Genomic DNA, 12,097 nt, shown 5'->3' with positions numbered 1-12,097 from the left:
GGCTAAAGGACGATATTATTTTTAGTGTTTAGATAAACTGAAACTTTTAATAGCTAAATTGTAATTGACATTTGATGTTTAAAGAAAAGTAGTTTTATTTACAAGTAAAGTTGTTGTCTTGTGTCAATTATTTACTATTGTTTCACTTTGCATGTTTTGACTTCAGAATAATAAAATTATGATTATTATTATTATTATTCAAACCATCCACAGTCGATCATACATTTGCTACATTTGTAGATTTGTCTAAGGAGTTAGACATAGCAACAGATTTGCTACACTATCCATGAGTACTTCTGAAATAAGATTTGAGTATTGGATCAATTCGCGCTCACTTGAATCACTTCATGGAATTTATCACGAGTGATCGCGAGACGATAATATCATACAAGTCTTCAAACCTAGATATATGAGTTTTTGACTACAAGTTGGTGGTGCATTGATGATACAAAAACGCATCAATAACTTGATGTTATAAAACATATCGTTGTGCATGATTTGATGAGTAGTTAGTACAATCATATAATGCCAAAGTTTACCTATTCCTTTTATCTTAATAGGATTAAAAGTGATATCTTGGTCCCCTCGATGATTCTGTTTTGACTTATGTGACGGTCCCGGTCATAACTAAATTGATGTGTTCAGTTACGTTCTATGTCAGACGAATCGGAAATCGGGAAACAAACTGCTGGACAAATAAGTATGAAATTGTTCCATGTATTTTTCCAGCTGATATCTTGAGAACAGAGGATTATATGATCCCTTATCTGAAGGACGTGTCACTGACTAGGTCAGAGTTCGACAACGGCTTTTGAAAGCTTACGATTGCTAAGTCAGATCCTGAAGTGCATAAGTAGTAATAGTTATTAGACTTATCCAAGTGGGAGACTGTTGGGTTTAGTGTCTAAGCCCATAACTATAAATGGTATGAACTTAACCCGATTGTAGCAGGGTCCTTTTGGGTTGCCTTCACCAGTGCAATTTGATAGGATGAATTTTGAGAATAAGGTTATTTGTGGTTTATTAATATATTACAAGTATAATATATCAAAATGGAATTATTTAATTAGTATTGATCAAGAATTAGTTTTTTTAATTTTGTGGTCAAAAGAGACTAATTAAATATAAAGAGATTGATTATGTAAATCAATCATTCTTGTAGTGTGGGCTAATAATCCATGATTGTGGGCTAAACTAATCCACGGATAGTCCATGGAGGTTAAACCCATGGAGCATGAGAATGTGGAAAGTCATGGGTTATTAGGGTTTACCAAATGTAACCCTAACATGTCCAACACTATAAATAGAACCCTCCATAGACCAAACTCGGTTGCCTCTTCTCTTTGAGATAAATAGATTATTCTCTTAAATCATCTGCTTGCATATTGGTGTTTGTGAACCATTAGAGGCATCACACTTGAGGTGCTCAAGCTTTCAAGAGTCAAGAAGTACAAGTCCTTCAAAAGGTATGTCATCTAACTAGATGTTTTATTCAATTGGCAAATTGTATGCTAGTTAGGACAATGCTTTGGAAAATTTGAAAATATGCATGTATAATAGAGAAAACATAGATCCAAAGCATTTAGGGTTGCATGTGCACCATAGGAGTGTTATAGTGCTCAAAACCCAACAAATACCACAATCATGCTTTGTCTACACCATTAGACAAATCAATATGGAATACACTATCAACACATGTCACAGTTTCATACACATCATTATAAGGTAAGGCTTTAAATATAAAACCAACATTTCTACAAACCAAAATTAAACCATTGTCATTATCAAATTAATATTGAAAACCTTTTCTAAACAATGCATGAAATGAAATAATGTATCTTTTCATTTCTGATGAATAACAACAATTAATCAAATCGACCTTAACCCAACTATCAAGCATAATCCTATGTGTCCTAATCTTGATCAAAAGTGAAGAATGCATATTCCCCATGATCGGGTTCAGCCTTACATGCTCCAGTTCCTCACTTTCTTTTAGCCCCTACATATCAGAACAAATGTGAAAACCACATCCTGTATCAAGGACCCAAGAATGAGAAAGTTGTGTGTTATTGATTTGAATGGTGTATTTACCTGATGAGGAACTAGATGGCATGATCTTCCATTTCTTCAACTGTTGAAGATACTTTGGGCAGCTTCTTCTCCAATACCCTTTGTCACCACAATGAAAGCAAGTGGCCTCCTCTGGATCACTAACAACAGGAACATTAAAGTTGGGTTTTGTCTTATACCCACTACCAGATGCTCCAACATGGGCCTTGCCCTTCCACTAGATTGGGAGTTTACTTTCCTCTGTTTCGACCAATGGACAGGACAAGAGCACTTTTCGCAGAATGGGCATGATTTTTCTTCATTCCAGATTCAACTGTATGCAACAATTTTTGGGTTTGGTTCAGTATCATCTCTGTGTTGTTCAAATGATAATTCAAGATGAACTGATCATAACTAGGATGTAAAGAGTTAAGGACTATGTCAATGGCTAACCCCTTGTCAAATGACACATTGAGCTTTTCCAACCACTCCACATATCTCTACATTCTTTGCACACGAGTGCAAACAAAGTCTCATTCCTTCATTTTTCATGTCATAAGAGACTTGACCACTTCATATTGTTGTTTTCTCGCTTTCTTGTGAAACTTTTTAGCAAAATCCAAGTACATCTCGTATGACCAATAGTCCTCATAGAACTTTTGTAGCTCTTGCACCATGGTAGCAACCATGATGCAATCGACCTTAGTGGTGTCCTCATCGTGTTTGTTATAGAAAGAGATTTCCTCAGGAATAACATTCGTTTCATCGATTTCAAGAAGTGGTTTCTCGAGAACATACACTTTGTTCTTGTAGCGAAGAGTCATCTTTAGATTTTGCATCTAGTCCATGTAGTTTGGACATGTCAGCTTCTGTTTTGACAAAATCAACAAAAGAGCAAAGTTGGAGTTTTGAGTGGAGGTTTGAGCAGCAGGATCATCACTGTTTCCATACATCTATAATAAGAAAGATAATTATGGTTATTTAATATAAATCCTTAATATTTTAATCGAAATTAATATTCAAGGTTATGATCGAAAATACAATTCACAATTAAGAAGAGGGGTGTTGTAATCTAATTCTAAATTTATTAAGGTAGGTAAAACAATTCAAAATTTTCAATCTAATATGAAATTCTTAGATCGTTTGAGATTCACTGAATCATATTATTGGCATTTTTAATCTCGAATTATGCTCTTTGATTTATGATTGGGATATCGAGGATCACAAACAAGATGTGAATAACCATGCAAATCCACTTCACAAACCTGATGTCATTTATCATCTCAAGTTGACATGTCGTTAAACCACACATGCACCAATGATGATAATTTCCGATTTGTTCCATTGTCTCTACTTTATAGTCCCAAATTAGTGGTCGGTTAGCCACACACACTCCACTATCGACTTATAAAGAATGATGTGTGTTTTCATGAATTAGCATACTTTTTATATTTTTTAAAGTAACTAGAGTGAGATTTTAAAAGAAGGTTCTAGTATTTTAAATCAATATACTTTTAACGAGATTATATCCTATCGAACCCATTCTGCTAACGACCATCCACCAGACAAGGGAACAGTGGGTAAAAAGGGCATCCATTCAATGATCATTATATAGGTTGTTTCCTTACACCCCTTATAACATTGTTTCGTGAATAAAGTCTACTATTGATTCAACAGATTTTTCTTATACATATAGTATTAAACGTTTTAATATATATATATATATATATATATATATATATATATATATATATATATATATATATATATATATATATAAAGATGTATTTTAAACGTTTAAAACACAAGGTTTAATATAATTATGTAATCAAATTAAATATATTATGGATTTATAATTATATTTTGTTGCCTCTTTTCCTTCCGTCGATATGTATGGACTTTTTTTACATGTTCATGGAAATATGAAAATAATATAAACTGGAAAAAAATTAATTTATTATTAAATCCATAATGATAATTTTAATTAATTTTATAATTAAACATTATCTTATTTAAGATTATCTCCTTATATTTAGGGTTTTTATTTTAATCATCTATGGCATGAAAAAACCGGATTTTGGTAGAAATCAAAACAGATAATTACCAAATAATAACCACATGTGTTTGTTAAATTCTATTTTGTCTATTTTGGCAGAAATCAAAACAGATAATTACCAAAACAGAAATCGGATTTCGTGTTATGTGTCTTTTATCTATTTTGGTTTCCTTTTAGTTTTTGATGTTTTATATTCGATATCATTCATTTGTACACTAACATTGAACATGTGTTTGTTAAATTCTTTTTATTTTTCAATTATAGCCTTTTTCATCTCGTCAGGCATCCTATAGGCTCTAAGTTTCTCATTGGATGTGGAAAGGCAGATGAACTTGTGGGTGATTTTAGACCCGTCCCTTACGAAATAAGAAGACATTTTACAATCAAGTAGAAGTTTATGGTTAAGAGTTAGAAGGTTTTGTGAATTCTTGTTTATATGTCTACACTTTTTATATAGAAGTTGAATGTGGTGGTAGATGTGCATTAGATAGATTAATAGATATGAGTGTCAGGTGATAGTTGATTGAATTCATTTATATCAATATTAAGTAGATATACTTAAATCAGAAATTTTATAAAATGAAAACTTATACTCCTAAAAGTTAAAAATATATAAGGGGAAATTGTTATAAACCAACAACTTAGATAAAAACTATATATATATATATATATATATATATATATATATATATATATATATATATATATATATATATATATATATAGTTGTATGGAAAAGTAGCTTAACTCAATGATTCTTTTCAGTATTCTTAATGATCATATATGTGTGTTTACAATACATAAGAACCCTAGGTTAGGTAAGCCAAATATTATAGGATTATTTACATAAATCCAATTTATAAAAGACTAAAATATATGCAATCATTGGTATACTATGAGCAATAACATTCTCCTTGAGTGCTTAGATTTATATCGAATCATACTTGGATTTCTTAATCTAGTAACTTGAAACAATACATCAAACATTCACCTCATTATAAACCTTGTTGGAAAAACGCTTTAGGACAAAAACTCTAGTTGAAGGATAAAAGAGTACGGTCTAAATGTCTTAAGCGAAGGAAATAACTATACATGATATGCTCAATAAAATCTTGTTAAAAGAAAACCCAGTGGGACAAAAAATCTAAATGAATGAAAAAAGAGTACATAATGGTTAAAGAAGTATTCAATTGGATACTCCCCTTTATTTCAACAACTCTTACTGAGAATGGAATACAATTTATGTCTTGTTAAAAAAAACGTTATCAAGGTAAACCCTATGAGACAAAAACCTTGATCTAAAGAGAATAAAAAGAGTACATAAGAATTCATCTAGATACTCCCCCTCACATACACTCAATGTGGTGCTAAACATGCATCAAGATGAAATATTTCCTTGCACACAACTTAGTGCATGATACATATCATTTAGGTAGCTCACAGAGCTTTGAAAGTGACTAAGTGAACACGTATGCATGATTCTTCTTTGATCCAATATGGTGTACTTGAAACTTTTCAAATGCTTGTTGCTCACGTGTAAAGAACAATTTTAGCGATATGTACTTAGTGTTGTCGACTTTGATGTAACCATATTTCGCTTGATTAATAGAAACAGTGTTATCTTCATATATAACCATGTATCATCAGGATCATAAGCTAAATCACATGTACTTCGAATATGGCTAATTGCAACTTGAATCCGTACACACTTTATATTCTCCTCATAGAGCACGAGTAGTTCAGATTGATTCGTTGAAAGTAGCAACTATAGTTTGTTTACAAGACCTCCATGATATCGATGTGTTCCCGATGGTATAGAAATAACCATATTAGGAAAGTTCCTTATGCGGGTCTGATAAGTAAACTACATCGGCATAGCCGACAAGGGTTATATTATTTCGGGTATCATTCATGGTAGATCAACTTAATGGCACGTAGGGATAGAATAAACCATATTCATAGTACCTTTAAGGTAACGAAATGTCTTTAGTACGGTTTCAGTGGTTGTGTGCTGGCGTAGTGTTGTGTCGAGAAAGACAAGTCATAACAAAGAAGATAGATGGTCTAATACATTGGGCTAAGTATAATAATACGCATATTGCACCCAAATATGAACACTTTGGGCTCAATATCTCTTCACCATCCTCCTTTAGACGAAATAGGTCCTTTTAATATCTAGAAAACAAACGATCATGAGAGTAGATGACGACTTTGTGTCATGATGACTAAATCATATCAACACCTTCTACATGTAATTTTATTGATAATGTACAATCTCATCTTTATGTTGCTATATTTGCATGCTAATGCAATACATTATCTTCCCAAGATCTTTCATCTCGAATTCCTTCTTCAGGATTTCAGCCGATTCAAACAATTCTATCAAGGTTCTTATGAGATTCATATCATCTTCAAAGACTATGATAATTATGTATCCTGAAGTTGATTTCTTTGACACAAAGGCATATCTTATTATTAAAATATCTCACTTTGATCAAGTACTCACTTAGACTTAGACTGTTGTACAACTTTCATCGAGATTGTTTTAATCCATTAAATGTTGATCTCAGTCTTAAGTCTATTAGGGACTTTCATGTATACCCATGTGTCCAAATACCCATAAAGATAGGAGAATACATCTCCCTGTAATCAATTATAGGGAATTGAGAGAAATCTTTCTCTATGAGGCAAACTTTGTATCTTACAATCTCATTATTCTCATTCCACTTCCTTATGAAAACTCATTTATTACTAATTGGTTTAACATTGGGTGTTGTTGGAGCAACAGGTACAAACATTCTTCTTTTTGCTAAGGAATCCAATTCATATTGGATTGCTTGTTTCCATTGAGGTCATTATGTTCTAGATAAATCCAGATGCACCTTAGGTTACCAACCCATCTCCATTTAAGCATGCCTTACATTTATCGAACTTCCAGTAACATTTTTTTCTAAGTTTTGCAACAACTCATATACACTAAAACTTGTAAAACATTAAACAACAATTAAGTACGGTATTTTCATTTAGCATAGAGAAATGAGAATCAAGTGCCACCCATGAAATCCTTATTCTTTGTTATGTTCATATTAAGAGTTGAGAATTTCGTAGGTGTCGCCTTCGAAATCCTTATTTCTCAATGACTCAAGTAACTATGAATCAACTTTGAGCCACTAATATGATGATTAGCTACAACATCACCACTATGAATCAAAAACCTTAAAGTAAAATCTATTAAAACTTCGAATACCTTAAAATATGTTTTTTGAAAAGAGCTTGATGTTTGTGAGTAAACTTAAGAGCTAGGTGTACCGGGTCAACTTTGAAAGAATTTTTAGGTTCTATTTTTTGCAAATGAATTATACATACGATAGATAATGTTTTTATACATCTAGATGTGCGAGACCCACCACTTTCACTAAATTAGCACAATACCTGCGAAAAATCACCAAAACGCATTCATTTTGGTGATTCTGCATGTACTATGCTAATTTCATAGATACATATGTAAAAGTGATGGTTATCTTCAGAAACGACATAATTGTTGCTTAAAGCTTGAAAAATACTTGAAGAATTTAGTTGGTTTTGTGTTTTTTTCGAAAATTTTATATTTAATTGTGTTCGAAGCAATTGGTTACTTGTGTTTATTATTATTACTATTATTATTATTATCATTTTGGGGTAGGGGTGTTGATCGGGTAAAATTTTCAGGTTTCGGGTAATTCGGATCGGGTAATTCGGGTTTTTCATATAAAAAAAATTACTCGTTACCCTACCCAAATTAAATTCAGGTAATTCGGGTATTACCCAATTTTTAAATTGTTTTTTTAATTTTTTAATGGCACCCAAATCTGTGATGTTTTCCTGGAGTGGTGACGACTTGATGACTGTGATGAGCCGATGACCACTTGATGGCTACGACGAGGCAGCGACTAGATGAAATTGATTGATCGGTGTCCGGTGACGGACACCAACGAAGAGCGGACGAAGTACGATGGTTTTTTGACATGGGGAAAATAGAATGAGTCTCAACGAGGGAAATTGAGATTTGGGAATTGGGAGGGACAGATAAACTCATAAAGGGACATTATTTGTTAAATATATTTCGGGTAATCGGGTATACCCGAAACCCAAACAACTTACCATTTACCCGACCCGAAAAAAATCCGGGTTACCCACTTATCCGAAAAAATTTACCCGATACCCGATTTACCCGATTCCTGAAAAAATCGGGCGGGTAATTCGGGTAACGGGTATCTTTGACAGGGCTATTTTGGGGAGAATGGCCTCAGCAGAGCTCAGCTGACTCAGCAAACAATCGCCTTTAAACTCGGTCTCTCTCTCTCTTAAAAAAAAAAAAAAAAAAAAAAAAAAACCATCGTTGATGAGACTCGGTGAGCTCAACACCGCTCATCCAGCCTAATGATTAAACTAAACAAGACTTGATGGTACTTCGACAAGCCACTTTTACTTTTGTCTCTGTCATATTTTTTTGCATTTAGCCCCTTTTTTAATATAAACAAACAAACAGATATTTTTATGTGTATCCAAAGTCAGTGCTCCCATCTAGGCATCTACAGTCGAGCACTAACAAATAAAACACATATTTCAATATATTTCTCCTTCCATGATCCAACCAACAGTTCAAATCAGAGATTTCACAGTAACATACATATAACAACTACATCACATAAATACATACCAAAAATAATAAAAATACTTCCCACAATTTTAATCCAAAAGAAGTGGAGACCCTTCTTTAATAAGAACAAACACACTCCCACCATCTCCCCTTGAGACCCTAAGTTCTTCATCAAGATAAGTTGTTAATAACCACGACTCCGCATTCGTTTGCGAGATTGAAAATTTCAATGGTGGTTGACTCGAAATGGTTTTTGCTACATTTGAAGCTGTGTCTTGAACTGATGTCAATAACCCTTTAAAGGGTGACAGATCGAGTTTTTGTCCTAAAAACTCAACGTTTTCGGGTATCTCGATGGAATCGGTTAACTGTGGTGTCCCGATAATACCTTCGTCGAACTTTATCTGTGTATGGACAATAAATAGCAATGTACTTTCATTTATCTGTATATAGCAGCATCGTGTGCTTTTGTTTTTTTATTATTATTATAGCATTGCATTTGTTTTCATTTTTATTGTTAAACGTCATTTGGATGAAATTGCTATTTCATGAATATAATTCGGTAAATTTTTCAAAGTACGATCGTTTGTTATGCTGTTGCGAGACAACAGTTGTTCTGTGTTTGTCGTGCATTAGACAGGACGGGGATAGATGTCAATGAGACAAAAATTATAATTTTTTGTCCCACACAAAAAGGTAGGGCAAGGACTTTCTCTCGATCTCTCATCTATGAAAAAGACGTAAATGTCCTTATCATTGCCATCCGAAATAGCCGTAGAAAGCTTATCCAGACTCGTTGCATGTAACAAGCGCAGCCTAAGGCTGCGTTTGTTACTCGGGCCAAGACGAGTCTAGCTAAGCTTTCTATGGCTATTTCAGATGACGATGATAAGGAGGGCATTTACGTCTTTTTCATAGATGAGAGATTGAGAGAAAGTCTTTGTCCCACCTTTTTGTGTGCGACAAAAAATTATAATTTTTGTCTCGTTGACATCAGTCTCAGTTTTTGGTACCTGTACACGCTTAGGACTCCTGACTTCAAACTTTGCATTTGTAGTGATTGCAGTTGTGGACCCGAGTCCTGAAAAAAGTACGGAATTCTGGACAGTGAAATTTTCAGAGTCAATGGTTTGTGATATTTCTTCAACCTTCACCAATGGCAGTGTTCCCCTTGAAAGGAAAGGATACAAACCTATGAAAGATGTATAGCTGCAGTAACACACACACACACATATTAATAAAAATACATATCCCATCAATATTATCCTGTAGTAAAATATAAGTTGGTTGCGATTGTGGATAGGAATAAAACACATTAACTATTTTGGAAAAAAAATATCAAGTGCCTATCTAGTCCTTTTCTTTGTTTGCTAAACATAATAATGAATTTATCAATTCCTATCATCCATGTGAACACCTTTTTAACTAATAATTGTTATTTACCAAACATCAACAAACAATTCCATGTTACATCACATGATAATATTTATTATATACTGATGTTGTGGCCAATCAGCCAATGTTATATTGTTACAATGACACGTATATGGTTGCATAATTAAAAAGAGTTGGAACATATTATCATATATGTTCAAATGTCCATTTATGTCATTTGACATTGCAATCTAACTTATAAGCTACTTTTTACTGGACACTATTAATTCATAAGCTAACTTATCAGCTCCCAGCTAAAAGATAACATTTCAACTAGCTTTTTACCAAACACTATTATACTTAATATATTATTCCTAACATTGAAAAACAAATGTCCAATTGAATTTAACTTTTTTTTTTTTTAATATTAAGCAAAAAAGGTGTAGCAAAAATGTCTAAGGTGTATGGTTCTCATGATGTTTAAACAATCCAGTTTTCAAGTGATTGCTATTCTACATGCCAAAAATTCTAGACTTGTGTGTTCTTTGAGTTCAGGTTTCCCCCTCAAGATGCTCAATACGTGTACGAATAAGATTGTTTCACATGAACAAATTGTGAATGTTCATAGAAATTCTTCCCCAATTGATGTAACAGAAACTTATTTGATGTATGGAAAGAATTATAATGTCTCTAACACGTTCTGTTTGAAAAAAAATTAAACTGCAAATAGATTTTGAAGATTGAAGGACAAAGTACAACGATTTAGACACATCCATTGGCATTTAGCAGTGGAAAACTAAAACCTAATTGGATTATTTGGATTATTTGAATATCAAACATCATCATAAACCAAGAACTACAAAATGTTGATTCGAGGATCGGTAAATTCCATGAACAGTTAGATTAATCAACTGCGATGATATCGATTTAAGTATAAACAAGTATATATTACTTACGCTAATATCCATTTGCCGTTGAGAAGAGGAAGAGCCTCCGTCGGCGCTGGAGTCGGATTTTTCGCCTCGAGCTGTGTGATCAATTCCACTACCTCCGCCCTCGTTTCACTTGTGGCAGTCAATCCACGGCTCGTGCCGTAAAACGAATCAACCAACTGCTTCTTCAACAGATCAATCTCCGTCGGCTCTTTGTCTGGCACCGGCTTCTCCTCCTCTTCAAAAAACGAAGAAACGTTAGACTCCGGTTCCAAGTTCTCTACGGCCGCAGCACGCAAAGTGAAATTGAACTTCTTTCGGACTCCTCCAGCGAATATAAGCTTCGATTTTGCCGAGTTTTTAACGGGAAAGCTCGTAGAATTAACTAGATAGTTGGAGAATCTCGAGCTCAGTTTTGGGTACGACTTCACCAACATCGAATTGGATGGAAATTGTGTGATCAGAGAAACTCCGGCCATTTTTGCCGATTAAGGGGAAAAATACAGAGACCGAGCGTGAAGCTTAATAACCAGAGGCCTGTAGAAGGCAGGCACCAAACAATGATTTTTATAATCAATTTTATAAATATATAGAAACAGTCCCAAAACAATTGAAGAAGTTGTCTCTACTCTCTTTAACAGAAAATTGCAACAAAAATGGTCTTCTATAATAGATTTGTTTACAGAAAAGGTCCTCATATAATTTTTTTTACAAGTAATATTTATAAAAATGGCCCCTATACCAGAAAATTGCCACAAAAATGGTCCAGAATTTTACAGAACTAAGTCCTATATAGTAACAAACTAGGTGTGAAATCCGTGTAATACACTGATTGATTTAAACATTAAAATATAAAAAATATATATTTTTTAATGTACAATTTTAAAATAAGAAAAAAAAAACGTATTTATTGCAGTTTAATATCATATATATGATATTTAATACTTTGCATATATAAGTATATATGAGTTTAATTTTAAAAATTAAAACAAATCAAAAATTAACAAGTGGATAATATTTATTTTAGAAATACCATAAAATGATAAG

General features: G+C 33.1%; 1 protein-coding gene across 1 annotated transcript; it reads right to left on the bottom strand.

The window, feature by feature from the left end:
* Positions 1-8,690: 8,690 nt before the first annotated feature.
* On the bottom strand, positions 8,691-11,614 carry LOC145042188 (light-induced protein, chloroplastic-like). The gene is made up of 3 exons (XM_078990576.1): positions 11,075-11,614; positions 9,758-9,953; positions 8,691-9,148 (listed from the first exon to the last, which is right to left on the bottom strand). Exons 1-3 carry the CDS (start codon positions 11,527-11,529, stop codon positions 8,834-8,836), a joined length of 966 nt encoding a protein of 321 aa, XP_078846702.1. The 5' UTR covers positions 11,530-11,614; the 3' UTR covers positions 8,691-8,833.
* Positions 11,615-12,097: the final 483 nt, after the last annotated feature.

This window comes from Lactuca saligna, chromosome 4, assembly GCF_052625555.1.
Source record: "Lactuca saligna cultivar CGN05327 chromosome 4, ASM5262555v1, whole genome shotgun sequence".
Taxonomy (NCBI): domain Eukaryota; kingdom Viridiplantae; phylum Streptophyta; class Magnoliopsida; order Asterales; family Asteraceae; genus Lactuca; species Lactuca saligna.
This window is presented reverse-complemented; position numbering and strand designations above follow the sequence as displayed.

Bases quoted from the DNA above. Each gene is read 5' to 3' on its own strand.
- LOC145042188 (XM_078990576.1), bottom strand. From the start codon at position 11,529: ATGGCCGGAGTTTCTCTGATCACACAATTTCCATCCAATTCGATGTTG. The intron at 9,954-11,074 runs GTAAGTAATATA...GTGTTACTGCAG, and splicing joins AACGGCAAATGGATATTAGC to CTATACATCTTTCATAGGTT. The intron at 9,149-9,757 runs GTACCAAAAACT...GTCCATACACAG, and splicing joins GGAGTCCTAAGCGTGTACAG to ATAAAGTTCGACGAAGGTAT.